At 47.2% G+C, this 27,021-nt stretch overlaps 2 protein-coding genes and 1 pseudogene across 11 annotated transcripts in view; 2 read left to right on the top strand and 1 right to left on the bottom strand.

Moving 5' to 3' along the window:
• Window positions 1-8,451: 8,451 nt before the first annotated feature.
• On the top strand, window positions 8,452-9,394 carry LOC147001620 (transcription initiation factor IIA subunit 1 pseudogene; annotated as a pseudogene).
• Window positions 9,395-11,096: 1,702 nt separating this feature from the next.
• Window positions 11,097-20,110, top strand: LOC147001619 (phosphatidylserine decarboxylase proenzyme, mitochondrial-like). 10 transcript variants are annotated; one of them, XR_015044823.1, is made up of 4 exons: window positions 11,097-11,508; window positions 17,547-17,783; window positions 18,392-18,933; window positions 19,445-20,110. XR_015044823.1 is itself a non-coding variant. In XM_085829188.1 (4 exons), the coding sequence occupies exons 2-4, from the start codon at window positions 16,130-16,132 to the stop codon at window positions 18,674-18,676; spliced, it is 636 nt and encodes a 211-aa protein (XP_085685314.1). In that variant the 5' UTR covers window positions 11,107-11,508; window positions 14,400-16,129; the 3' UTR covers window positions 18,677-20,110. The 10 variants fall into 10 exon arrangements, 8 of the variants coding, with proteins under 8 accessions (XP_085685308.1, XP_085685314.1, XP_085685313.1 ...); XM_085829188.1 differs by adding an exon at window positions 14,400-16,243 and having other exon boundaries at window positions 11,107-11,508; window positions 18,392-20,110; XM_085829187.1 differs by adding an exon at window positions 14,400-16,243 and having other exon boundaries at window positions 11,107-11,615; window positions 18,392-20,110.
• A 540-nt stretch (window positions 20,111-20,650) lies between these two features.
• LOC147001618 (protein SFI1 homolog) overlaps window positions 20,651-27,021 on the bottom strand; it is an 81,616-nt gene continuing 75,245 nt past the window's right edge. Inside the window, exons 20-30 of the mRNA XM_085829336.1 lie at window positions 25,799-25,959; window positions 25,334-25,408; window positions 24,643-24,717; window positions 24,355-24,531; window positions 24,030-24,283; window positions 23,197-23,301; window positions 22,889-23,072; window positions 21,669-21,804; window positions 21,484-21,562; window positions 20,848-20,959; window positions 20,651-20,763 (exon numbers count right to left, since the gene is read on the bottom strand). Of these exons, the coding sequence (XP_085685462.1) occupies window positions 20,659-20,763; window positions 20,848-20,959; window positions 21,484-21,562; window positions 21,669-21,804; window positions 22,889-23,072; window positions 23,197-23,301; window positions 24,030-24,283; window positions 24,355-24,531; window positions 24,643-24,717; window positions 25,334-25,408; window positions 25,799-25,959 (1,463 nt within the window). The 3' untranslated portion in view covers window positions 20,651-20,658. The remainder of the gene's footprint in view (window positions 20,764-20,847; window positions 20,960-21,483; window positions 21,563-21,668; window positions 21,805-22,888; window positions 23,073-23,196; window positions 23,302-24,029; window positions 24,284-24,354; window positions 24,532-24,642; window positions 24,718-25,333; window positions 25,409-25,798; window positions 25,960-27,021) is intronic.

Below are 27,021 nucleotides of genomic sequence, written 5' to 3'. Positions count from 1 at the left end.
TGGTGTATGACCATGGGCCCGAGAACGCTCTCGAATAAAAATCCTCTTGCAGTTGCAGCAAGACCGTTTCTTGTGTGATTTGGGGTGTCGCCTCTCCTGAGTCAGAACGTGGGGGAGTCCTCACGTTGTGGGTCTTTCAGGACATTCCCAATATATTCCAGCTGTTTCATAATTTCCCTCTATTTGTGGCAGAGTCCAACAAACAATAATGAAGACACTCAATGCAATTGAAGACTGCACAAAGGCCAATTACTAAAGACCCCTCTTTTCTCTCTCCCTTTTTTCTCCCCTTTTCTCTCTTGTTCTTTCTTGCTTTCTCTCTCTCTTTCTTCCTTCCTTTTTCTTCCTTCCTTCTGAAAGGAAATAAAACTTGAGACCTCTGATTCATGTAATGTATGTCAAATAGCCCAAAGAGTTGTTTGTGAGCTTTGAAACCTGGGGCTGAGAACATAGCAGAACGGACCAGGACATGCCCGGGCAGGCCCATCGCCTCCCTATCTCCCACCCCTCTGACCTAAGTTAAATGTTAACAGGCTGCTGGTGTTTAAATGGACCAATCATGTGAAACCGCGCCAATTCCTCCCCCAGCCCCACTCCTTTTCTATAAAAACCCCTAGCTTCCAAGCCTCGTGGTCGATTCCACTGTCTCCTGTGTGAGATACGTTTTGACCCAGAGCTCCGCCATTAAAATACCTCATGTTGTTACATCAAGGTGTTGTGTTCTATTTGTGATTCTTGGGTGCACGCCGAATCGGGAGTTGAATGGGGGTTTCCCCACTAGGTTCTTTCACTTCCTTCCTTCCTTTCTTTCTTTCCTTTTGCTTTTTTTGTGGTGTATGCTGGTGTCTACATGTTCACATATGTGCTGGTGAACATGTTGTATGTGGCCCTATATGTATGTACATGTATATGCATGTAGAAGCCAGAGATCAACTTTAAGTATTATTCCTTAGAAGCAGACTATCTTGTTTTGAGATAGGGTCTCTTACTAAGACCTGAAGCTCACTGGTTTGGTTAGACTGCCTGACCAACAAATCTCAGGGATCATCCTCTTTGTGCCTCTCCGTCACTGGTATTACAAGTATGCCATTATGTGCAGCTTCTTAGGGGGTGCTGGGAACGCATGTGTTTATGCTTGAATGTTAGGCATTTACTGACTAAAGTATCTCTCAAGTCCCCTTTTCTTTCTCCCACTACCTTTGCCAATTTTTTGTTTGTTTGTTTCAAGACAGGATGTTTCTGAATCCATGGCTGTCCTGGACCTTGCTTTGTTGACCAGGCTGGAGTCAAACTTAGAGATCTGCCCAAGTCTGCTGTGATTAAAAATGTTTGTCACCACACCCATTTCCACTTCCCAAGTACTTATATTAAAAGAACATGCTACACCACACTTGGCTTTTTTCAGGAGTTCTAGGAATCAAATTTTGATCCTCATGCTTGTGTAATAAGCACAATACTAAATTAACCATCTCCCCTGCCCTGTATAGAGAAGTTCCAGGAATGTTTATGTGTGAATATTGTATTCCCTACAGAGTTAGACCAGAGAGGTATGACTTCAGAGATGTTCCCTGAGCAAAATGGAGAAATGTGTGAGGAATTTGGCAAGAATTTATCTGGATGTTTAAAATTTCATAAGAGATGCCCAAATAATGTCACAATTACCTATCTTAAGGTAAATAATTATTGTTTTATCATGTCTTTCATGTGTGTGCATTGCTGTGTTCATGTACGTGGGTACCTGTGTACACATAAGCCTGTGCATACAAAGATCAGAGGACAGCCTTAGGTGTTAATTTTCAGGTGATATTTACTGTTTTGTTTGTTTGAGACGTGGCTTTTTGTTGTTGTTTTGTTTTGTTTTTTGTTTGTTTTCTTTTTTTGGTTTTTCGAGACAGGGTTTCTCTGTATAGCCCTGGCTGTCTGGGAACTCACTTTGTAGACCAGGCTGGTCTCAAACTCAGAAATCCACCTGCCTCTGCCTCCCATGTGCTGGGATTAAAGGCATGCGCCGCCACCACCACCTAGAGAGACATGGTTTTTTAACTAGCCTGGAACTCACCAAGTATTCTTAGTTGGCTAGCCAGTGAGCTGCAAGTCTTATCTTCTCCAGTGTGGGAATTATAAGCACTACCATGTCTGGCTTTTAAAAACTGAGTTCTGAAGATTGGACTCAGGTCTTTATGCTTGCCTAGCAAGCATGTTAGCAATTGAGCTAGCTCCTGGCCCCGTTTTGCACCCTTGATTCTATCTAAGAGTTCCTTATAAGGTTCCTTATAAGGGTTTACAAATAATTACTCATCCAATATATGTAACTGATTCTTTAATTTTCCTCAATTCCATTACCGTGGATTTTTTTTTGTATGTATATGACAATCAAACTAGGTTAGCTTCCTTTTACTAGTAAGAAAAAGAAAATCCACTGATGAAGGAAAACTTCTCATTGAATTGGAAGGTAATGTTTAGATAATGACATAATTTTGGGAAACTATAGTCCAGTTAGGTTAATTACTTCATTAGTATTTAAATAGGGAAAGTGGCTCTTTTTAAGAAGTCCCAGAAATTTTTTGTGGGGGGAGAGGGTAGGAGCAAGCTCTAGCTAACAGTGATCTTCCCATGGCTTTCCAGCCTTTAGCCCCTTCCTCATTGCTGTCTTTCCTTTAACTTCCTCCAAGCCCCAGAGACAGACTGTAAATTTCTAGCCTCCTCCTTTAAGTCATTAGCTACACTTTCAAGTATTCCTTCCAGGGGCTTTATAAAACTTTTATGCTATTAAAAACCAGGGGCTAACACTGAGATGTTACAAGGAAAAAAATCACGACCATGCAAGCTTTACAGTCTTCTCAGGAGAAGGAGAATGAAAGTGGCTCAGACCAGAAACAGAAAGACTTTTAGGGCAAATGAGAAAGTGATGTGAAAAAAACCAGAATTTTGCAGTATTTTTGTGATCATGGGAAAGGTTTATGTTACGGGGTTATGGTCAGAAATGTTACGGGCTTAAAGTCAGAGAGTTACATACCATGAAACATTATATGGTTAGTCAATTCTCAGAACAATGGAAACAATTTACAATGTGTAGTTCAAAAGATTATTGGGGAAGAACAAAAATAAATAAAATTGACCTCTAGCTAAGGACACAGTCAAAAATCCAAAATTGTTTAACTAAAAAGAAAAATGCTATCCCTTAAGAAAAACAAGAGTAGTTTTTTATTTCTGTGCCCCTTGGAAAGGAACACTTAAGAGTATGGCTAATGACTTGAAGGAGAAAGCTAGAAGATACACTAAGAACAATGTGAATTAATGTGTTGATAAATTATCCCACAATATTAGCAGGAGACAATTCAGTTTCACTGTCTTGAACTGTGATGGTTATAATTTTTATTGTGACCTTGATTGAATTTAGAATCACTATGAACACATATATGGACACACATGTGGGAATATAGTGTTTCTAATAATAATAATGTTTAAGAGAATGGGGAAAACCAACCCTGAATGTAGGCAGCACCATCCTTGCGGGCTAGGAGTTTAGACTGAAAGGAAGACAGAGAGCTAACAGTACCATTTACCTCTGCTTCCTGGCTGAGAACTCTGTAATTAACTGCCACATATGCTCTGGCCAATATGCCTTCTCTACTATCATGAGTTAAACCCTCAATTGTAAGCCAAAGTAAATCCTTCCCTTAAGGTGTTTTGCTAGGTAACTGGCAAAATTGAGAAAAGTAACTAACGTAAGGACTCAATGGGAAAAATCTCTAACTAAAGGGCTGACTTAGCTGTTCTGGAACTCACTCTGTACACCAGGCTGGCTTCAAACTCAGAGATCCACCTGCTTCTGCCTCCCAAGTGCTGGAATCAAAGGTTTAAGCCACCATTGCCTGGACTGCCCTTTATGTTTTTCATAGAGGAATTTATTGGAACGCATTTTTGAAAAAAATTCTGTAAAGGTTGCATCAAATTGTATTTAAAGTTTAGTGCCATTAAAATGCTTTAAAAAGTATATTATATGCACTTGGGAATTTAAGAGAGTAACTAAGCCAGGAACAATAGCACACATCTGTGAGTGTGGCATTCAGAGGCTGAGACAGGACTGTGAGTTTGAAGTCACCATGGATATATAGTGAGACCTTTTCTCAAAACCAAACCAAAGAAAACAAAAGGAGAGAGAGAGAGAGAGAGAGAGAGAGAGAGAGAGAGAGAGAGAGAGAGAGAGAGAGAGAGAGAGAGAGAAATACAATGCCACTTAATTGGTTCTTGCCAAATTCACACATAAAACCATAAACTGGAAATTTTCTAGGAGAATTACAAAATTTGGCATTCCACATTAATGTCTATAAAGTAAACAATAGTATTCATCAAACATTTCACCAGTTCACTTTTGTGTTCTGGTTACTATTGAAGATAAGAATCCCTTATGTGAGTGGAGGTCATAGGACAAGTTATGTCAGTGTGTTGTTTCCTTCTATTATGTGGATCCCAGAGACCTAACTTAGATTGTCAGGCTTGGAAGCAAGCACCCTTTCCCCACTGATCCATTTTGTTGGCTAATATTCCTCTTCAGGCAGTTTCAAAGATTCATGAAGGAGATTCTTCCAAGCAAGATGAAATTATGGTATTTCCTCTAACTTCACAGTCCAGAACCTCCTGCAGAAGGTGCTGAGAGCTCGAATACCATTTACTGCATGGTAGCTAAAGTTCTGCAGCATTTTAAGGGACATTTTAAAACCTGGTAAGAGAGTAGCTGATTAGGAAAGCTTTGTTGAGAGGGTAGGTAGCTCATAAAAATAAATAGAAATACAAGAATTGGGGAGGAGCTATCAAATTTGCCAATGTTAAAGGTCTGTGTAAAATGTTACTAGAAGGTGACACACATAAACCTTTAATCCTAGCACTTAGGAGGTAGAAGGTAAGAGATCTGTATGAGTTCAAGGATAGCTTGGCCTGTGTAGCCATTTCCAAGTCAGCCAGAACTATATAAGTAAGACCCAAAGGAATGTGATGACTCGGGATCTCTTAGATTATCAGTGGGATATAAATTGGTTTTGCCTTTTATTTATTTTTTCCTCTTTTTTGAGAGACTTTTGTTGCATAATCAAGCTGACTGACCTCCAGGTGTGATCTACCACATCCAGCCTGGCTTTGCCTAATGGAAAGCTATTTAATTATGTATCCAGAGTCATACAATTTCTTTTCACATTATTCTACTTCTGGAATCAACGTAAAAATCAATATAAATTTGAAGAAAAGTCCTCCCTTTAAGATTTATATTTGGAAAATTGCTTAAAACTAAAATATTGAGGCCAGTGTCTAAAAATAAGAGCATGTTTAAGCAGATATTGACCAAATCCACTCAATACACTTGACGAAACTTAAAATTACTTTCAGAATTGGAACAAGGACCTGCCATCTATTGTGGCCAGGTCTTTATTATGAACTTCCTTTTTATTTTTTGAAGTATTCCTCCCATGATTTTTGGGTAAAGGAGACCAAGACACAGTAGAAAACTAAATGATCTAAAATCCGTTGTCAGGAGAAAGAGAAGTGGAACTCATTGCTCCACATACAGAGAGACTGTTATGGCATTTGGTCCAAACAAACAAGACACAAAAATCTTGATAGTATGACTAAGCTTAAATAATTATCAAATTTCAATTCTAAATTATCATTCATAAAGGACATTTTTAGTAAGTCACTATCAATGTATAATTAAGGTCAATAACATTAGACAAACAGCCTCGAACATTTTTGCTAACAAGTTTTTCATAATTAATTAATTAATTTTAATTATATTTTGTGTGTGTGTGTGTGTGTGTGTGTGTGTGTGTAGATCAGAGGAAATTTTGTAGGAACCAATTCTCTCCTTCTATCAAGCAAGTCAATGAGTGAGTCAGTGAGAGATCAAACTCAGGCCTTCTGCATTCTGGATGCTCTTTTTGTCAGTCAGTCAACATCTTTTAGGCTATGAACTAAATAAATATCTATTAGGTTATGACCCATAAACTAGGTACTGGGGAGTAGAAAATGAAGAATTCAACAAGAACATGTTCTGGAATAGCTTTTTCCAGCAGAAGAAACACACACACACACCAGTAACTCAGAGCCAGAATTACTGATTCCACACAAGTGGACTCTGGGAATTTGGGGGGAAAGCTTGTCTTGCTTACATACATTTCCTTCTTTCCTTATCATATATATATACATATATATATATATATATATATATATATATATATATATATATATTCATGTAATCAAAGGAAGGAGGTGGCAAACAAGACTGCCATAAACAAGGTGACAAGAGAAGAGGTACTAGGATGTTGAGTTCTACTAACTATCTCCTATAACAGGAATCCCCAACCTATGAGAATTTGGAGTCTTTCTTTAGTTGCAAGCACCTAAGGCCACTTCAACTGGAAAAAAAAAAAAAGCAAACAAAAAGGGAGGTTACTGTGCAAGGATGACTAGAATGATCCTTCATGGGCAGAGTGGGGGCCAAGTGGACATGGAGGCAGGAGCTAGGAACACAGGTTCAATGTGCTGCCTCTAATTAGGAACCGAAACCAGCAGATCTGAGTAGTAAGTATGGTGAATGGAATTCAACAAGAATGACAAGAATTGAAGATCAAAAAGCAGAGTCTGAAAAAAGGCAAGGGGAATTTTGAACACCAAGCTATGGAGTTTGAGTTTTCCTCCATAGGCACCAGTAAGGCTTCAGGTTTTTGAGAAAAAGAAGGAACACATGGGTATTAACTACATATTTAGAGCCACATCACCAAAATGTTTACAGTTACCCTGCCTCAGCCTCCCAAGTGCTGGGACTGTAGGTTTGGGCCACCACTCCCAACTCTGTAAGTCTATTTTTGAGGTAATACCTTTGAAGTGAGCAGATCCTTTCATTTATTCCTTTTGCAGTGCTGGGGTATTAAACCCAGGCCTCATCCATGCTAGGTGAGCATCCAACCACAGAATGTCATCCCAACCTTAATTCTTTTTTCCCCACTCAATCTTTAATCAAGTAGGGACAAATCCACACTTTGAGGGAAAAAAAAATCTGCATTTTGAAGGGCAAAGGGGACAGACTTTAAAAAAAAATTGTCCCTCCCCCACAAAGGATTTTCCAAACTTGTGGCTTGACTAAAATGTTCAGAATGTATGATTTTAAAGGCAGGTCTATTTATACAAAGAAACTGCTGGCATTCTTTTCTAGTGAGGAACTATGGCAGAAAGACCCATTCCTCTAAGTCTCAAACATGGTCCAAGAAAGCAGGTTCTGATTGTAGCAATTGACTAGTCAATCCAGAGTTTCCCTGAAAAAACCCCTGCCCTGTTGGCTTTTTATTTCCATTTCCTTCCCTGAGAAAAGGGCAATGTGTGGTCCAAGCTGGAGAGCTCACAGGCTTATGTCTTCCCCCTAACTGCCCGGCATCCCCCTCCTCCTGCTCCATTGAATTGACACTTGATGAGCAGAAGTCCAATGTGGTGCTGATCAGTATCAGTCATGCACAAGAGACCACTGCACTTTGATGTGGATTTTGTAGGGTGGGGGAGGGGTAAAGAACTAGTTTTGTCAACAGGTACTGATCACAGGCAGTTGCTATTATTAGGACTCAAATTTTGCTTTCTTTGAAACTGGTAGTGTGTCTTCCTTGTCTTCATCCTCATCGTCATCTTCTTCATCATCAGGATAATCTACCAGACCCACAGTCCTCCCTTTGTGGTAACAGCTGCCATCTGAGATGTACTTTCAGGGACAGATCCAGGAGAGCCTGGAGAGCCTGGGGACCCAGGTGATCCTGGAGAACCAGGCCCAGCCTTAATTCTTATCTTTTTAAGTTACAGGTCTTAATTTTAAAAGTAACATAATCACGATCTCTACACCTTTAAAAGACAAAATTTCGTGATGATCCCGCCATCTTAACAAGACTACTATCATCTATCTTATTTTCTAGTTCACATTTTCCAATTGATTCCTTAGGTTGGATTCTAAGAAATAGAATTACTGCCCTCCGCCCTGTCTCTCGGCAGCATCGAGGGTGGCAGCGGCTTGCACAGCTTGTTGGCTCTCTATATAAAGGGGAGAAGCAGGCGGACCAGAAGGCTGGAGCTGCAGCTGGTGGCTGGCAGCAGTGGTGGCACAGGGAGCGGTGACTGGTGTTGTTTTCCCTCCTAGGCGCCAAGTGGGGTGCGGGTGATGCCCCCAATTCCCCTAAGGAGTCATGGCTAATTTTTTTCTCATTTTCTTTCTTTAGGCTATTCTCTAGGTTTTTAGCTGCGGGAAGAGTGCCCCCTCCTCCTGGTCTCCCACCTCTTACTCCTTCTGGATCAGTTTTGTTGAGACATTTTTGCCCCACTCTTGCGGGTGACTTGGGTCACCCTCCGGGTCTCAGTTTTTTCTTTTTTTCAAATTTTTTTCTCTTTATATCTCGTTCCCTCTTGTTTGTGTTGTGTGTGGAAATGGTGAACTCAGCAAACACAAACACCATGACTAAACTGTATGGATCTGTGATAGAAGATGTTATTAATGACGTACAAGACATTTTTCTGGATGATGGAGTGGATGAACAGGTCCTGATGGAACTGAAAACTTTGTGGGAGAATAAACGAATGCAGTCAAGAGCAGTAGATGGATTTCATTCAGAAGAACAGCAGCTTTTGTTGCAAGTTCAGCATCACCATCACCAGCAGCAGCATCATTAGCAGCAGCAGCAGCAGCACCACCACCACCACCAGCAGCAGCAGCAGCAGCAAGTACAACCTCAGCAAAGGTTACCTCAGTAAGCACAGACCCACCAGGTTCTTATTCCTGCATCATAGCAAGCAAGCTACAGCACTACCAGTTATTGTTCCTGATTCTAATGAATGCATCAAGTGTTCTGAGTGCTATTGCTACAGCTGCTACCTTGGCACTCCCTGCAGACATGACTCCTGTCAACAGATACTAACAAATTCAGGCCAGCTGCTTCAGGTGATCAGAGCAGCCAATGGTGCTCAGTTATCTTTCAGCCTCAGCAGTCAGTTGTTCTATAACAACAAGTTATACCAGAAATGCAACCTGGTACAAGCACCTGTTATCCAGCAGGTCCTAGCTCCACTTTCTGGAAGGATGTCATCACAGACAGGTGTCATCATCCAGCCATAGAAAATCTTATTTACAGGAAATAAGACTCAGGTCATTCCTATAACAGTGGCAGTACCCACAATGGCACAAGCACAGATGCCTGCAGCTGGACAGCAGCAGCCACAGGCCCAGCCTGCTCAACAGCAAGCTCCATTGGTACTGCAAGTTGATGGAACAGGGGACACATCTTCTGAGGAAGATGAAGAAGACTATGATGATGATGATGAGGAAGATAAAGAGAAAGATGGAGCTGAAGGTGGAAGAAGTAAATTTCTATAAAAGCTTTGAAAAGAAAAGGCACTCATCATTCACTGTTGTATTTGGTGCTCAGCACACAAATTATATGCTTTTTTCCCCAGAGACAGAGAGTGGTGGATGCTTGAGCTTAATTAGTTTTTTTCTTATACTGTCCAGTACCCAAACCTAGGGAGGGGTGTTGTACACTTGGAAGTGTGAGTCTTCCTAAGTCAGTTAATATTTTTATCACAGTCCACTGTAGGCATGCTCAGGACCTAGATAATCCCTCATAGATATGTCCTGAGTGAGGTATGTCTCCTAGGAAATACAATATAGGTCCTGATGGTATTAACAGTAACTTATAAGTTCATTTTAAAGGTATGTGTATCAAATGGGTATTATATTAATAGGGATACTAAGAATAGTGCAAATCAAATTCTTTCACTTAGTTATCCATAATGTGGTTTAAACATAATGTATTGGTAAAACAGATAGATGTAATTGATTATCTCTTTTAGTGATTAAAAAGGTATGATGGTGTATGGGGAGAGAGGAAACTAGAGAAAAACTGAATGTGACAGCTCAAGCTAAATTCATCCTTGGCCCTTTTTGTTGTATTTCATAGCAGGTCCTCAATAATATGATCTTCATACTTTTTTCCTGACACCTGTAAACATGTTCCCATTTTTTCTATCCTTCCAGATTTGTTACTATGTCCAAGATGACATAGTAATCTACCATAATTTTTATGACTTTGGCATAAAATGGAATCATCTGCTTTTAAATCTTAACACAAATTTGTTCCATTTACTTATTTATATTTATTGATTATTATTTTGGTTTTTTGGAGACAGTTTCACACTGTAGCCCAGGCTACAGGTCTGGAACTCATTATATTGGCCTCGAGCTTGTGACAATCCTGGTTCAGCTTCTCAAGTATTGGGATTATAAGTGTGAGTCATCATTTGGGCCTAAACATCTTTTTTCCCCTAAATATTAGCTAAAAATTATTTATTAAGTATTTGGCAAATCAAAGTGAATAAAAATATTTCAAAATGTGAAAAAAAGGATTACTAGTTTAGAGGTCATTGACAGCTTATTATTCTTGTACACATCACCAACTCTAACAATATGTAAAGTACAAGTTCTCACATGGCAGCTAACATTTCAATCTACAAATCTCAAGGGCTAGGGAGACAATTCAGAGATACAGTACTTGCTTAGCAGGTGTTAGCAATAAACTCTATCCTCAGTGCCTGGGACTGGTACAGTGGGAGATCCTCAACAAGAAATTTGTGCCTGGCATGGTGTCACACGCCTTAAATCCCAGCACTTGGGAGGCAGAGGCAGGCGAATTTCTGAGTTTGAGGGAAGCCTGGTCTACAGAGTGAGTTCCAAAACAGCCAGGGCTACCCTATCTTGAAAAACAAAACAAACAAACAAAAACACACACACAAAAAAAAAAAACCCCACAAAAACAAAAACAAGAAATTTGTGTTTTAATCTCCCTTTTATAAGCTTTACATTATATAAATTATTAATAAAAATGAACACTATCCTGAGCTTGCTTACTAACTGAATTTCTGCTTTTGTGCATCCTATTCTTTAAGTATTTGTCAGTGTTCAGACTAGATAAATACACCTGGGTCTCAAGCTTGCCTAAATTCTAAGAAGGGAACTAAAGAAATAAAGAGGAAAGATGATATCCCGCTGGCATTTTTCAATCACATGAATAGTTGTTAGGTGTTCTAAATACAGGTACATTGCTCTCTAGGATATACATTTGACTTTGAGTGGTGTGTATGTATCAGTTTGTGATGTGTTTATTTCACTGTACCACACTTTCACAGGCTCCACAGTCAGTCACGGCCAGGCGGGCGGGCGGGACTTCTGGCGCTGTTCCCTACTCCTGGAAACGAGTGGGGAAGCTTCCCGATTGGAAGCCACTGCCGTCAATCACGGCCGAGCGGGCGGGACTTCCCGCCGTGGACTGGAACTCTCAAGCGGCGTTGGTGCACAGACTGGAGCCTCCCGTTTTCCCGCCATACACAGCCAATTCACGCAGCGCATGCGCAGTTTCCCCGCCGCCGCTGATCGGGGATTGGAAGCAGGCAGTCAATGGCCACGGACAGGAAGTCTCTCTTCCGCCATCTCAGGTCAGTGCAGGCGTAGGCATGCCCCTGCTCTGCTTCCCCGCCACCACCGCCGCCGCAAGACGTCAGACTCGCCCGCGCGCCCGCCCGGGATTCCCGGCCGCCGAAGTGTGAAGTATAATTGGGGTCCTTTTTTTCTTAGGCACTAGCTAGCAGGAGCCATACACTGACTACATCTCCCATCAGCCCCCGCAGCAGACCGAGCGAACTTAATATGGAGGCACTTCCTGTCTGGCGCAGGAAGTTGTGGTTCGGTCTCTGCAGGGCATGGTGGGAGTTGTAGTGTAGTGTAGGGCTTCTAAGTGTAGCCTCGCGAATGATTTCCTGTCTGCCACAGGAAGTGAGCTCGCGGTAGCCCCGAGGCATGCTGGGAGTTGTAGTTATGTCCCGACTTTGGGTCCTCTGAGCCCCGCCCCCCCTTTTTTTTTCTTTTTTGGATTTTTTTTCGAGACTGGGTTGTTATTTTTTTTCTAATTATTTTTTATTTTTAATTTTTCAATGTTTAATATTTATCTATCTATCTATTCTTTTTTATTGAATTTATTTTTGGTTTTTCCCGTCTCTGGGTTTAACCCTGAGGCGGTTGCTCTGGCACGCCAACTGGTGGCAACAAGTTGTCACTTCAACGTTCCAACTTTTTTTTTCTAATTATTTTTTATTTTTAATTTTTGAATGTTTAAAATGTATCTATTTATCTATTTATTTATTGATTGATTGAATTTAAATTTGTTTTTTCCCAGACTTGGTGTCTCTGGGCTTAACCCTGAGACTGTGTGTGTGTGTGTGTGTGTGTGTGTGAGAGAGAGAGAGAGAGAGAGAGAGAGAGAGGCAGAGAGAGAGGCAGGCCCTGGCTGTTCCTGGAACTCACTCTGTAGATCAGTAGATCTGTAGATCAGGCTGGCCTTTAACTCAGAAATACACCTGCCTCTGCCTCCCAAGTGCTGGGATCCGCCTACCTGTTTTTTGTTTTTTTCAAGACTTGGTTTCTCTGGGCTTAACCCTGAGACGGTTGCTCCGCACGCCACCTGGTGGCGACAGGTTGTCACTGCAATGCTCCCGCTTGCTTTTTTTTGTTTGGTTTGGTTTGGTTTGGTTTCTTTTTTCAAGACAGGGTTTCTCTGTGTAGCCCTGGTTGTCCTGGAACTCACTCTGTAGACTAGGCTGGCCTCGAACTCAGATGTCCACCTGCCTCTGCCTCCCAAGTGCTGGAATTAAAGGTGTGTGCCACCACCGCCCAGCTGATTGGCGAGCACAGCTGAGTGGGCAGAGTGCATGATTGACAGGCGGATTAAGTGGGTGGCTACATCATCATGTCATCCCCCTGCCTCAGCTCCTTCCTTACTCAACGGAATCCCCCTGCCTCAGTCTCACACCCGCTCTCATTCCTCTCCCTCCCACAGACTTTAGGCACTGCCAACAGGCCTCTAGGCGGTGTGATGCTGCTATATATGTGTACATGTATGCTGTGTTTGATGACAATGTATATGTGTCCATGTGTACCTAGTGTGTGATGCTGCTGCACATGTATGTGTACAAGTGTGCCTGGTGTGCATTGCTGCTACACTTGTTTACATGCGTGCCTGGTGTGTTATGACCCTGTGCATATATGCCTGGTATGTGTTGCCACTTTACATGTGTGCCAGGGGTGTGTTCTGCCTCTCTACATGTGTGCCTGGTATGTGATTTCACTGTTAATGTGCCTGGTGTGTGATAATGCTGCTCATGTGTTCATGTGTACCTGGTGTTTGCCTGATGTGTGATACCACTTGACATGTGATCCATGTGTGAGATGATGCTGTTCATGTGTGCCTGGTATGTGATGCTGTAGCACATGAGTTCATGTGTGGCTCTATGTGTGATGCTGCTGTACATGTATACATGTGTGCCTGGTGTGTGATTTTGTTGTACATGTGTACATGGTGTGTGATGCCACTGTATTGCGTGACTGGTGTGTGATGCTGTTACACCTGTGTGCTTGGTGTGTGAAGCTCCTTCACATGTGTATATTGTGTGCCTGGTGAGTGATGCTGCTTCACATGTGTTCATTTGTGCATGTTGGTTGATGCCGCTGGACATGTCTGCCTTGTTTTTAAAACTACATTACATGCATGACCAGTGTTTGATGTAACTCTACATGTGTACAAATGTGCCTTGTGTATGCTGCTGTAGCAAATGTGTACATGTATGCCTCATGTGGGCTGCTGCAGCACATGTATAAAAGTGTGCCTGGGTGTGCTGCTGCTGTACATGTGAACATGTGTGCCTTGTATTTGAGGCTGCTACACATGTGTACATGTGTATAAAGGTTGCCATGGAATGGCTTGGCCAAGGTTCCTTTTTGAAGACAGACTGAAAGAGCCAGCTAGGAAGATTTGGGCTTCAGTGCTGGCTACTGCCCAGCTAGTTTTCTCTGAAATAGCCCAGGTGTACAGCTTGTGAAGGTGCCTGGACTACACACAGTCAGGTGCTGAAGGCTTTAAGGCCAGGAGGGATAACCGTATGTTACAGTGCCAGTACATGATGCCTTACCTGGATGTCCTGGCTGCCCCTTTTGTCATTCCTCAGATGCTACCTGAGTGGAAAATGGGTCAGGTCCTCTGAGGGAGGGGCCATCAGCCCGGAGCCCGAGGGAGGGCTCAGATTCCCACCTTGTGCTTTTAGAACCCAGTGGCGCTGGCAGTGTCTGGTCACCTCTCTCCAGGCTGGCTGGAGCAGACAGCCCCAGGGCTTTACCCACCTGTTGCCCTCCAGCAGAGCAGGGAACAGACAGGTGACCAAAGCTGAGTGATAGGGCTGGCCCAGTACAAGGGCTTCTGCCCTGGTAGCACCCTGGCAGGTGACCTGAACAGGAGGTTCAAACAGGTGTTTGACTGGTGCCTGTGTGTTTGCAATAGCTGTGGTCCCCTAACCTGTGCCTATGAGCCACCAAGAGTGAACGGAAACTAGAAGTATTGCCACCAGCAACTGGAGCTAAAGTTCCTCTGGTGAGGGGGAAAGAGAGTAAGGAGAAAAACAAAGGCAAGTGAGTGAGCAAGCCAGCAAGCACATGAGTGCACTCTCGTGGAGGCGCACACCCTCCCTGTGCCTACCCAAGATGTGTCAGTCAAGAAGAATCCAGGACTGGAGCTCCAAGCAGCAGCGAAATGGTGAGATGCTGCCCACGAGACCTAACCCTCAATGTACCCCAGCATAATCTCAGAAGGGTCAGACACCAAGTCCAGTGGCCTCAGGGGGAAGTGGCAGTAGGGGGCTGGCTAAAGGGGCCTGGAGAGGGAGTCCACTGTGCCCTGAGTAGGAGACTCACTTCAGGTACCCAGGGCTCTGGCTGGGGGCAGGGGGTAAGGCAGGGGAAGTAGTGGGCTTCTATCCCGTGTCTTGGTCTTTGGCAAGGACACCAAGGCCCCCTTTTTCCTCCCTAGACCCCTGCTTCCTCCACCTGTTCCTCCCCCCGAGGTCTTCTGGACTGGCGTCCGCTCTTCTGCAGTGACTTGGGCAGGGCAGCCCACAGGAGAATGCTGATTTGTCTTTGCTTGGTCCCTGCTACCTCCTCTGGTTTTTTAGAGACACAGTGGGGTCCTGTGGAAGAGAAAGGAGGAGAGCAGGACAGTTGGTGTGCTGTGGTCTTGGCGCCTGTGCTGCTCACCAGTTCTCTGCTGCAATCCCCTTTTGTTCTTCGCTTTGCTCAGTTTCTAGGAGACACAGGACTCAGCTTCTCTTGAGCAAGGCTCAGATGGCAGCCTGAGCTTGTTTAATCAACTGTGCTTTTTCAAACATCCTAGACTGGGTGGCAGTATAGTCTCATGATGCCCACTGTGTGACAGGGAACTTAGTTACATTCAGGAAGCTGAGCTTACAGTGAAAAGGCCTCTCTGTGCCTTTGGAAAGCTGGCTGAATAGAAGACAATGACCTTGTAAAACTAGTGGGTCATACATGTGGTTCTACCAGAGCAGGGAGGCGGCTTTGGAGCTAGGTGGAGAGCCTCCTGAGCCTGTGGATGAAGCCACTGCTACACCCTACCATTTAGCAGAAGAGGAAGCAAAAGACTGAAGGTTTTCCCAGGTGCCACAATGGAGTAACAAAAGACTTGGCAGGTGTTGCCCAACTGTCTAGGCTCATGGCACTGTGTCTCGTCTTTCTGGCACCTGTGAGGATAGAACTGTCTTTGGGTCCCAACCCTCCTAAGCATGGGAGGTTGTGGGTATACGGCAGATTCTCTTCCTTCCCATTTGGGGCTCCAAGGCCTTTGCTCAGGCTGCTGCTGTACTTAGAGGTTCCTAGGAGTCGTTCCTGAGCTGCTGCTTACTCAGCCGGCCGGCAGGTGGGAGACACTAGGAAATAAGCCCAGTAGTCAGGCAGCCAGGCCCCTGCCTCACAACTAGAGTTGGTTAGAATTGAATGGGCACTGCAATGCCTGCTGGAACTCTTTGGTTCCATTGGGGAGAGAGGCAGCTTGCTGGCGGGGAGGGTGGGGTGGGGTAGGGAGCAGGACCGGCACTGGCTGAGGGGTTGCTCCTCAGGTTCCTCCAGACTTAGGCACTGACCCAGGCCACGGTTGGACATGTGTCCTGCAGGTTGTACTTTCCCCAGCTGGCCCTATGGCAGAGGCTAGGCCAGCTGAGCTGCATGTCCAGACCTGTTCTGAAACTGCGCTCCTGGCTGCTGACCATCCTCCACTACCTCCTGCCCTTCTGTGTGCTCAGGCCCCTCAGCCAGGTGGGATGGAGGCCCCTGAGCAGGGTAAGTGTAAATAGGCCTCCTGGCCATGACCCTCCCTTGGACAGGCCTGAAGGGGAAGCACAGAGAAGGAAACAACTTATCAGAGACAGCAATCGTGAGTAAATATGTGTGAGAAGGTTGTTTGGTTGGCAGCCCTGTGACAGTTCAGAACGCACTGGTTTTGGAAGGAACTTACGTTTGTCAATCAGAAAACAATGTCACTGGTTTCCACATGCAGAAGAAAACAGGTGATTGTAAGAAAAAACCAAGCAGAGTCTAGCCAGCAGAGGGTAGTTTAGGAAGCTGTAGCCAGGCTGGGCCTGTTAGTTGAAGTACATGCTGAGCTCAGGACTGCACAGGCAGCATCTCAGGCAGGCCCTGGCCAGCAGGTACCAGAAGGTTCTCTCTCTCTCAGCTTCTTGACAGACTGACTCCAAAAAGGAAGCCCTGCTTCTAGGACACTGGTAGCCTAGGTAGGCACCACAAAAGCCCAAGGAAGTATACTAGACACTAGAGCATAGCCCGGGGCCACTTGATGGTATTGCTCTGTCCAAGTCACTAACATCAGTCAGAAGACACTGACTTAGTGTGGAGGGACTGTTGTTGAAACTTGGTAAAATTACTTCACTCCTAAGGGAGTTGGTGCTGCTACCACAGCAGTGGTGGCAGACACTCAAGTGCTCTGCAGGACCCTCTGGCCTGAAAGTGGGACTGGTACCTGCCTCCTGGTGCTCTGTACTAGACAGGTGACAGAGAGCTTCCTCCTGCCTGTGTGGAGAGCCCATGGGCTTGCTCAGGTGCATATGTGGCAGGGTGATGTAGATCTGGGAGTGAAAACACCATTCTTGTTTCCTTTTGAAGAGGATGCTCAGGACTGTAGGGCTGCCCTTTGCTCTTGGGAGCCTGATGCCTTCTTGAGTGGTCTGTAATGTGGGCAGTGAGCTGGCACAAGAGCAGTATGCCTCTTGGTGGTTTTTCAGGCTTGCACCAGGTCTGTTTCTGTCCTCATCTTCCATTTGTAAGAACCAAGGCTATACAGCCCAGTCTCTGCCTCTGGGATTAAGGCAGCTGCTCTTTGACCTTTGTGTGCAATAGCAAAAATGATACAGGCTACAATGTATATCCAGCCTTTTTTGAGTATTTGGTGAGCAGTCTGGTTCCTTCTGAGAAACAGCCACCTCACAAACCAGCCTGAACACGTGAGCCTTAGTGGTGGCATCTGTAGAGTTTCTTTCTCTCTCACTCATGTAGGGATGGGGGGGTTGGAGTGTATGAAAGTACTCAAATTTGTGACCAACTCAGCCTCCTGCACTGTGGCCTACAGATGTCCCTGTATAAAACTGTGCCAACTCGTTTGCTGTCATGTATCTGTGGTCGCCTCAACCAAGTAGAACTTCCTTACTGGCTCCAGAGGCCAGTCTACAGCCTGTATATCTGGACCTTTGGGGTGAACATGACTGAGGCTGCAGTGGAGGACCTGCACCACTACCGCAACCTCAGCGAGTTCTTCCGGCGTAAGCTGAAGCCTCAGGCACGGCCTGTCTGCGATTTGCACTGTGTGGTAAGGCCTGGCCCTTGTCTCCATTCTTCATTAGGAAATGAAATCCTTGTCTGCCTTTAAGCCAGGCTTAGCGGCACCGCATGGCCGTGGTACTCTGGGAGGCTCCCTCCTGACCTGGACCGGAGCTCCCTGAGTACTTGGCAGGTGGTAGAGTTTGGGGAGCCACCGAAGGTGAGGACTACCCCCTCCTTACCATCAAAACTCTGTCTCCTCCAGACCAGCCCATCAGGTTGTCTATAGGCAAGGGTTCTTCACTTTGGGCAGGTGAAGAACTCTGAGGTGGAGCAGGTAAAGGGTGTAACCTACTCCTTAGAGTCCTTCCTGGGCCCCCGAGCCAGTACAGAGGACCTGCCCTTCCCTCCAGGCAGGTCATTGCTTAGTCAGGATTGGAGCTGGGGTAGACAGCAAAGGCTAGTAACAAAAGGCATAGGGGGCTGAGGGAATAAAGGCTGGGCAAGCTTTGGGGCAACAGGCTGCTATGTAGCCAAAAGTCATTATTGGAGCCCCCAGCTAGGCTACATGCAGGCCATGTACAGGTGCTCACTGTGGGATGAATGGCACCTGGAGCTTGTCCAAAAGCCAGGCCTTCTTTCTGTCCCACCCAATAGCTTCCTCCAGTGACTCCTTCAGAAACCAGCTGGTTCCCCGGGAAGGGAATGAGCTCTACCACTGTGTCATCTACCTGGCCCCAGGAGACTACCACTGCTTCCACTCCCCCACTGACTGGACTGTCTCACATCGGCGCCACTTCCTGGGTCTGCCCAGGAGTGGGCATTAGAGGCCCTTGGCCTTTTGACTTGAGAGGATTGGGCTTGAGGCTGGTGTTGTCAAGGCCAGGAGAGGACTACTTGGAGTGGCTGGCTATAGGCAAGGGTATCTGGGGTCCTGCTTAGATTTTGGAACACTTGGCCTGTGAGTCCCTGTGGCTCTTCGACCATTCTGATGTGAACATGTCAGGCTCTGAGCAGAAAGTAGCATATTCTCTTGTCTCTTCAGGTTCCCTGATGTCAGTGAACCCTGGCATGGCCCGATGGATCAAAGAGCTCTTTTGTCACAATGAGTCTTAACTGGAGACTGGAAACATGGGTTCTTCTCGTTGACAGCAGTGGGAGCCACCAATGTGGGCTCTATCTGTATCCACTTTGACCAAGTGAGCAAAGCCCACAGGCCAAACCTCTTGAGTCCAACCACTTCAGTTGCTGTACAGCCATATCTTTGGGCTTATAAATTTTGTGGTGCGGGAGGGATTATCTAGCTCTGACCAGGCTTGGCTCTGCTGAGTAGCTGCTCTGCAGACACCCATGCCAGCTCAGCCTCCCTCTCCCTGTTGCCCAATCTGTGGCCATTCACCTGCCTGAACCAATCCCACATCTTAACACATGGCTTCTGCCAGGAGCCCTGATCGGAAGCAAGGATGGAGCCTGTAGGAGGGTAGAGTTGCCTTGGGTGAGAAAATCTGGTACCCACTCTGCCTTTTTAGGTGTTAATGACTGCTGCTGGCGCTAGCCTTTCAGCATTTATGTCTGACCCCCGCCCCTCCTTGTCAAAGTCGCAGCAGGTAGTGGGAGTTGATTAGTTAGGCCTTTGCCCTGAGAGGCTTGTCTCTGCCACCTGGGCTGGGCAGAGTTGAGGCTCAAACTTCTCAACCTTCTTGCTCCTAGGACTTGCACACAAACAGCCCCAGGTACAGCAAGGTACTACAATGACCTGAGCTTTGTAACACACGCCAACAAGGAGGGCATTCCCATGCACAAGGGTGAGCCCCTGGGCGAGTTCAACCTGGGCTCCACCATCGTGCTCATCTTCAAGGCACCCAAGGACTTCAGGCTGAAGGCAGGGCAGAAGATCTGCTTTGCGGAAGCACTGGGCTCCCTCTAGTCCTCTTGGTTATGGCTGCCAAGGGATCTTTCCACACAGGAGCATGAGGGTCTTCAGCGGAGCCCCAGGCTGTCTGGGTGAGGGGCACTGCGGGGCTGACCTTATAAGACCTGAATGATGTGTTCCTGCCTGTCCATGGGTGCAGAGGAGAGGTTCTGGGTCTCTCAGGACCTAGACCCCTTTCCAGAGTATGGGTGGGTGTGATTTGACCCCAAAGTCACTTTCAGGGGTGTTGTACAAGCTAGAGCTTCCCACCCCTAACTCCTGGCTGTGTACTACCACACCCTCTAGCTGCGCCCCACCCATCACAGGGCGAGATGACTGCTGGGCACAGACTGTAGATCCACTGTCTTCCTAGAGCGGGCCACATGGCCTTCATAACTGCTTTCTGCTCCCAAATTTCACCCGTCTGCATGCTGGAAAAGTAAAGTCATTTATATATTGCTGAATGTGTTGTCCTGGGCTCTGCCAGTGTCTTCTGAGGACAATGACTAATGATGTATGTAGACCTTTGTAGGCTCTAAGAAGCTGGCTGAATCCTTTTGCTGGTAGGCAAGACCAATTAATCACTGGCTTGTCTGGTAGAGTCTGGAGTGAATGAAAGGGCAGGTGGAGGCCCTGCCCTGCAGAAGTAGGGGACATGCTGATTTTGGTCTAGGGACTGTGTTGGAGGCAGAGGGTATAGAGGTCAGTACCTAGAAAACAGGTATGCAGGCCATGGGGAACCCAGTGGTAGGGACAAGACCAGAGTTCATGTCGATCTTGGGAATGCCATGAATTTCTCTGCAGGAGAAATCAGTTAACTTTCAGCTGTATCAGTAGTACCGTATTTTGTATGAAACGTAGGAGACTTCTGAACAGTAATTCATTTAATTGCAAGACATTTTGAAATTTGAAAAAACAAAAACTACTGTAGCTTTGTATTTTGTTGTTGAGGGTGCGGCGGGATGTCCAAGGCCTTGTGAAGGATAACACCTGTCCCCCAGGAACGGGCCCACTAGCACAGAGCCCGTCTCAGGGCCCGAACACGAGCAATGCATGTACCAACAGGCTGACGCTGGGCCTCAAGCTCCTTAGCCAGCTGCTGGATCTGTAGTTCCACCTGGGGACATGGGCAAGAGGGAGGGACAAGGCCAGCTGAAAGGAAGGACAGCCAGGGGCTGGCCCTGGGCTGACCTGGTCTTACCTCCTCCAGTTCTGTTTTCACCTGCTCTTCTAGATGAAGGTCCTCAGATCTCGGCTCCTCCTGGCTTAGCTCCAGCCACCTATGCAGGCTGTTGGCTTGTCGCTGGCATGACCTGGAGATGGGGACACCTATCAGGCTGGGTTTTTGGCACAGCCTCAAGCGAGCCCTTTGAAGAGGTATATTGGCTAATAAAGTGCTTCGAGAGAATGGCCAACAATCTTCTGTCTTCCCCAGCAAACAGCAACTCATGTGAGGCGTGTGAAAACTTCTCTTCCTGTCCCTTTCTAGAGGGACCAGTCTTTTTCACTGAGGTCTCTGAAAGCTGCTGTATGTCAACTGTCCCCAGAACACTGGGTATAAGTAGGACCCAGGCCCATGCTGTCTGTCCCTTGTTAACATTACAGTCACAGTTGTCAGGTAGGTAACAGAACCCAGGAAAGCAGGACTTCCAGCCCTAGGTAAGGCCAACTTGGCCCTTCCCGGAGTGGATAAAGGTGCCAGAGGACACTTACCCCACCCCCTGGAGTTAAACCACACAGAGGAGTCCCAGGCCCTGCTGCAGGAAGTGGAACCAACTGCCTTTCCAAGCCACAGCTATTCCCATAGACAGGTCCCAGGGCACCTGGCGGGCCTCACCAAAGGTTCTGCTTGGTGGTTTGGTAGTGTTGTAACTGCTGCTGGATCCCCTCCAACTCAGCCTCAAGCTCTGTGTGGCCTGCAGCAACAGGAAGATAAGCTTGGCCTTGCCCACCATCCCTTTAGGACCCAGGAGACTGGTAGGGCTTTGGTAGAGGGTGACCCCAGCACCCTGACTTACTCACCTGTAGCCTCTGAGCCATAAACAGGCCCAGTCCGGGTGCTTATGGAATCTCCAGGGAGGAGATGGGGATCAAGATCCCTGGGTAAGGACGGGCACCCCCAAGACTGAGGTCCAGGGATGCTGGGCTTTGCTGATACCTGTAGAGGAGCAAAGGGTGGATGCTGAACAAGAAAGCTAGTAGGGACCCTGGGAAGGGAGTCCTGTCCCGATTCATTGCCCACCAGGCCTTGCAGTGCTGAGGGTGACTGCCCTGCCTGTTGAGCCTCAGGGAAGACTGTTACAGGGCAGCACTCCTGTCCTACCACTCTTGCACCCCTAAGGCTTCTCTTCTGCGTGCCACTATTTTTTTTTAAATACTCACTTAAATACTAATTTACTGAGACAGTCTTGCTGTGAAGCCCAGGCTCATTTTGAGCTCTCCATCCTCCTGCCTCTATTGCTTAAGTGCTGAGATTGGGGGTATGTCGCTTCTGTTACCAGCCACGCTTCACCAGAAGCTACCTCCTTCCTGTCTCCACCCCTCCCCAGTCAGCACCAACTTTTAAGAACTGCCGACTGGCTGTTTTCAGGAGTACCCCCTGGCTACCTCTGCCCAGGACTCCATGTCCCCTATGTTCTTTGAGGTGATGCTTTGCCATGCAGTGTAGATACTCATAGCCTTGAAGGCTGATGGAGTGGGGACCGACTGCCTCACCAGACACTGGACCCTACCCCAGATTCCATCTTTTAGTAAAAGAATTTTAGTGACCCTGGATTCCTCTTCCTCCCTCACCATACCTACCATAGCAAGTCCTACCACAGACAGTCCCCAACAGACTGTCTCACACACACACCAGTGAGAGGCTACAGCCAGAGCACTAGCATGTCTGTCTGATAACACCACGGCTCGTGGCTGCCCCTGCACTTGGTGCTCTGAGTCCAGGCCAGATGTGGTGCCCTACAACAGCCCCTCAATTTCTTCCTCTTCCCACTCCAAGCTCCCACCTGTCCCCCAAGACCAGAGGCCCTGCTGGGAGCCCGCCTATAAGGTTCTTCTGGTTGTCCAGACACCAGTCATTGCTCAAGGGCTGGGGTGTTGGAAGACTAGCCACTGCTGTTTTAGGCCTGGTGTGCAGGGCACCCAAGCTTGTCAAGTGACCACGGTATTCTAGAAAGAAGAGTAGTAAGGGTTGGAGAATGAACACCAAAGGAGAGTGAGTGGCAGCACAGTGGAGAACTCACCCTGGCACTGCCTCCTGCTGCACGGGGCATGATGGAGGAGGGAGGCAGCAGCTCCAGGCCTGGACTGGCCGTAGGAGGCAGCTTTGGACCAGGAACATTCGGCAAGACCCCAGGTAGGAAGGGTCTTGTCAGTGAAGAGTCTCCCAGCAGAGCCATGCTTTCCTCCTCTGGGGGCTTCTCTAACCTGAGCAGAAGCAGAAGCTGCTCACACCATGGAATCTTTCTCTGGATTAAAGGGACCAGACATCCCATAAAATATAGGAACAGAGAGTTTTCAGTGCCTTTGGACTCACAACCGTTCAACTTACTGCTGCTCCACAAGGGTGTACCACTCTGGGGACCTCTGGCTCCCCAAACGCTCAAGCAGGAAGGATGGACGTCGGGGCTGTTTCTGTGATGAGCGGGCTGCATTGCTGGAGAGAAATAGTCTGTTCCTTGGACTGACAAGGTCTGCGAGGGCACCTGAGATCTTGCTAAGGTTCAGTCCTTAGCATTTTACAGGGAGACTGAAGGCCAGCATGTGCACAGGGTAGGTCTGAGCCTAGACAACTCAACATGACCCTTACAGCCTTCCTGACTGATTCCTGGGTGCTGGAGCTGCACCTGTTTCTTTTGACCTTCACAGCAAGCTGACAGTTTGTATTCTTTCCTATGAGAAGACCCTCTGAGATATTCAGGGTCCTGCCAAGGTTAGTGGTGAGGGGTAAAGAGTGGGGACAAATAGGGGCTGGCCATGAGTTCTGAGGCTCAGTGCTGGTTACTCTGGGAACGACAACTGCCTCTCAAGGGTGGTGCACACAGAGCTGAGAGAAGCCATCCATGGAGGTGGAGAAAAGATTGGGTGCCCACAAAAAGTGGAGCTCTGATAGGGAAGAAGGGAAGCTACAAGCTTAAGACAAGGCATGAAGGCTTGACTGCTGAGTATCATAATACAGGGAGAAGCAGATGTCACCCAGGAAGGGACAACAGTCTCCTCAGAACAATGCCCAGGGAAGAAAGGCTGACACAGGCCCCTGAGCAGCTCTGGTGTGATGAGGCTGTGGCACTCTCATTTTGTCCTTCCTACAGCTGTTTGTCCCTCTTGTGTGTGCCCAGCTTTGGCTCTAGGACTAGAGGCAGAGGTGAACCACAGGCCACTCACAGGTCTAGGAGGCAGGGCTCCCCAGCAGCTCCTGCCAAACTACCCAGGCCTCCCTGAGACGGGGGAGCTCGAAGCTGCTTCGTCTCCAGGGTGGCATCTCCAGCGGCACGTCCAGAGAGGAAGGAATCCTTAAATGTCACTCTCTTGCTGGATGTGGTGGGTGCTGGTGGTTGAGAAGTCTTGCCTGGACCAAGCACCTTCTTTTTCCAGAGCTCAGCACAGTGGCAGACTGCACAGTGGAGGCTGTGGGCTGCCTACAACACAGCTCTCATCAGCTCCTGCCCTGCTCTGCCCTGCCAGCCTCTCACCAGCAGCTCTGGCTTACCTGGACCTGCTGCTGGGCCTGGAGCTGCTGCCGGAAGGCCTTCATGCCAGCTGTGAAGCGCAGAAGCCGTGTGGCACCCTCCTGTAGGAGCTGCTGCTGGTAGGCTTGCATAGCCTGTTCCAGCCGTGCCTTCTTCCTCCTCCTCTTAAGTACGAAGCCCAGCCATGCAGTCCACACCTTGCAGAAGAGAGGACAAGAGATAAGACTCAAGCTTCCATGATGGATCCCACAACCCAGCCTACAGAGCAGCCCCTGAAGGTAGGAGTGCCCAGGAATTAGAACCATTACCTTTGCTTGTAGTGAGAAGGCCCAGAACCACAGGGCCCGGGCTGTGCCCCACTGTTCTTGCTTCCGGACTGTCAGCTGTGGGCCAGAAAGATTGGGTTATTCAGAGGAATATACAGGCAACGTGGCAATGGCCACTCTCAGCCCACCAGCTAAAGCATCTACCCTCCTACTGGGAAGGGTTCAGGGCCTGGCCTCATCCTGACCTTGAGATAGTTAATGTATTCAGGGACTGTGAAGGGAAAAGGACAGTACAAAAGGAAGAATGCACAGACACCTCTGACTGGACAGTGAATGGACAGAGCAATGCTGGGGGAACTGGGTGCAGAGCCGGAAGGAAGGCTTTCCAGCCTAGAGCAAGAACAGACTATAAACTTGGCTGTGCTGAGCAGACTGTGTGTGGCCTTCTGGTTTTTTATCAAGACCCCAACAAAGGCTTAAAATTCACTTCACATTAATTTTTGGGTATTATTCCAGTGTGTTTAAGATGATACTTTAAGAGAAACCTGAATTGAAGAGACTAGCCTTCTACAAATGGCGTATGAAGGAAGCTGATAGTGCGGGAGTTGGAGGGGAGGCACAGGGATGGAGCCCTGGGACAAAGACAGTATTAAAGACTGAACTAGATGTGAGGCTGAGATGGCTCTAAGCTGAAGTCTTGCCAGTAGGCAAGAAGTGCTACACTGGTTCTCACCTGCTTCCTCCACTGGCAGAAGCAGGCCCGACTGAGTCTCTGTGCCAGGAGTTGGGCAGCTTGCCTCTGCAGAAACTGGAGAGCAAATGTCACAGGGTCAGACTCCACAGTCACCTAACTCAGGGTCTATCCCCAGCCCCTGGGGCAGCTGCAAGGGGAGACTCCACCCAAATGAACACCTTTCTGCCAAGGGTTCCTGCCCCCGTAGTTTCCCCAGATCTAAAGTCAAGAGTCAGGAGAAAGCAGATTTCTCTTCTGAGCAGCCTTCTCCTGGGGTAGCCTTGATTCTGAGGGTGGCTATTCCTACGATTACAGGAGACTGCAGCAGCTCCCGCAGCCTTGTTCCTGCAGAATCCCAGCGCTAATACTTGTTTTCCAGAGTTCTGTCTGGAGATGCCTCCTCAAGACACGGGCACTTGCTCAAGACTCATACAGAGCTTGGAAAGCTGCCACCACGTGCCTCACCTTCTTTCTGATACACCCCAGATGGTGTGCCTTCCACCTGGCCATTGCTTCCATCAGCAGCTGCCAGCGGTGATGCTGAGCCGCCTGTCCCAGCTGGAATCTCTGCTGGGCCGCCCTCTGGCTGCAGAATCGCCAGTGCTGAAACCAGTTCCGGAGACGACCTGAAGCAAATGTAAGCTGGCTGAAAACTACAGGACTTTCATTCATAAGTGACTTTGTGGCACGGGAAGGCATAGACAGTGAAGAGGTTATGTGATGTGACAGTCAGCCTTTTGTGAGAAAAAGCGACACAGGACATGGCCACTATGGAAGGCCAGGCAGGTCTGGTCATCTCTACAGTCTGGAAACTAGAACTAGAATTTCTTTTTGCTGCTGCATCTCCCAAGTGCTGTCCCCATAGCTGTCCACAGTCAATGCAGGTATTCCAGGACCCACAGAGCAACACCAACAGATGCTAGGCATACAGAAGGAGGCTCTTAGTCCCAAAAAGGGAGCTTCCTGCTAGAGCTCAGCCTTGGCGGCAGGAAATAAAGTTCAGAGAGTGAAGTCCAGTAAGCCTGAGGTATGACCTGTAAAGTAGTAAAGTGTTCTGTTGGGGCCTCACGGTTTAGGCTGTGTCCTGGATCCTGGGAATGCCTAATACAGGAGGTACCTCTGGAGCCATTCACAGGCTCCAGAGAAGGCAGCAGTCATGAGCCTTATCTTGGATGGTGTCCACCAGCCATTTCACATCTTGGGTGTAGCCTTAAGTGTCCCTATCTCCCTAGCTACCACCATGGATGGCATCATCGCTAAGGAACAACAGGAAGGTACAAGATAGAGGGGAACGAAATGCAGAGTTACGGAACCCAGACCCAACAGATATATCTACAAAACACTCCCACACCTGAGGCTCAGGAACATTTTGGAAGAGAAGAAAAGATTCTAAGAACCGGAAGATCAGGGCGTTTGCTGTGTGAATGTGTCTCTAGGAATGTCAGAAGCCATCAATGTGACTACCCAAATAGCAACCAAACAGGGACAACTCTGATGGACAGTCACAGTGGATGGGAAAGGCCCATGAAGCCTCTAATCTATACAAAGAACTACTTGGAAACTAAGACATGCTGAGAGTGGGAGAAAAAGTCTTTCCCAGGAAAGAGCTCACCAGTTGGCTATTCAGTACTAAGTGGTCTGCCCTGAAGACATGTAAGTAACACTATACCGACTGAGCAGGATACAGG

The sequence above is a fragment of the Mus caroli genome, unplaced genomic scaffold, assembly GCF_978045245.1.
Source record: "Mus caroli unplaced genomic scaffold, Mus_caroli_1 scaffold_13, whole genome shotgun sequence".
In the NCBI taxonomy this organism is placed as follows: Eukaryota; Metazoa; Chordata; class Mammalia; order Rodentia; family Muridae; genus Mus; species Mus caroli.
Note: the sequence above shows the minus strand (reverse complement) of the source record. Positions and strands in the feature narration are given on the sequence as shown.

Coding starts and splice junctions, on each gene's coding strand:
- LOC147001619 (XM_085829182.1), top strand. CDS start 11,155: ATGTATCAGTTTGTGATGTGTTTATTTCACTGTACCACACTTTCACAG. Junction 11,509..17,546: donor TCTCTCTTCCGCCATCTCAG/GTCAGTGCAGGC, acceptor TGTGGCCTACAG/ATGTCCCTGTATAAAACTGT. Junction 17,784..18,391: donor TCTGCGATTTGCACTGTGTG/GTAAGGCCTGGC, acceptor CCCACCCAATAG/CTTCCTCCAGTGACTCCTTC.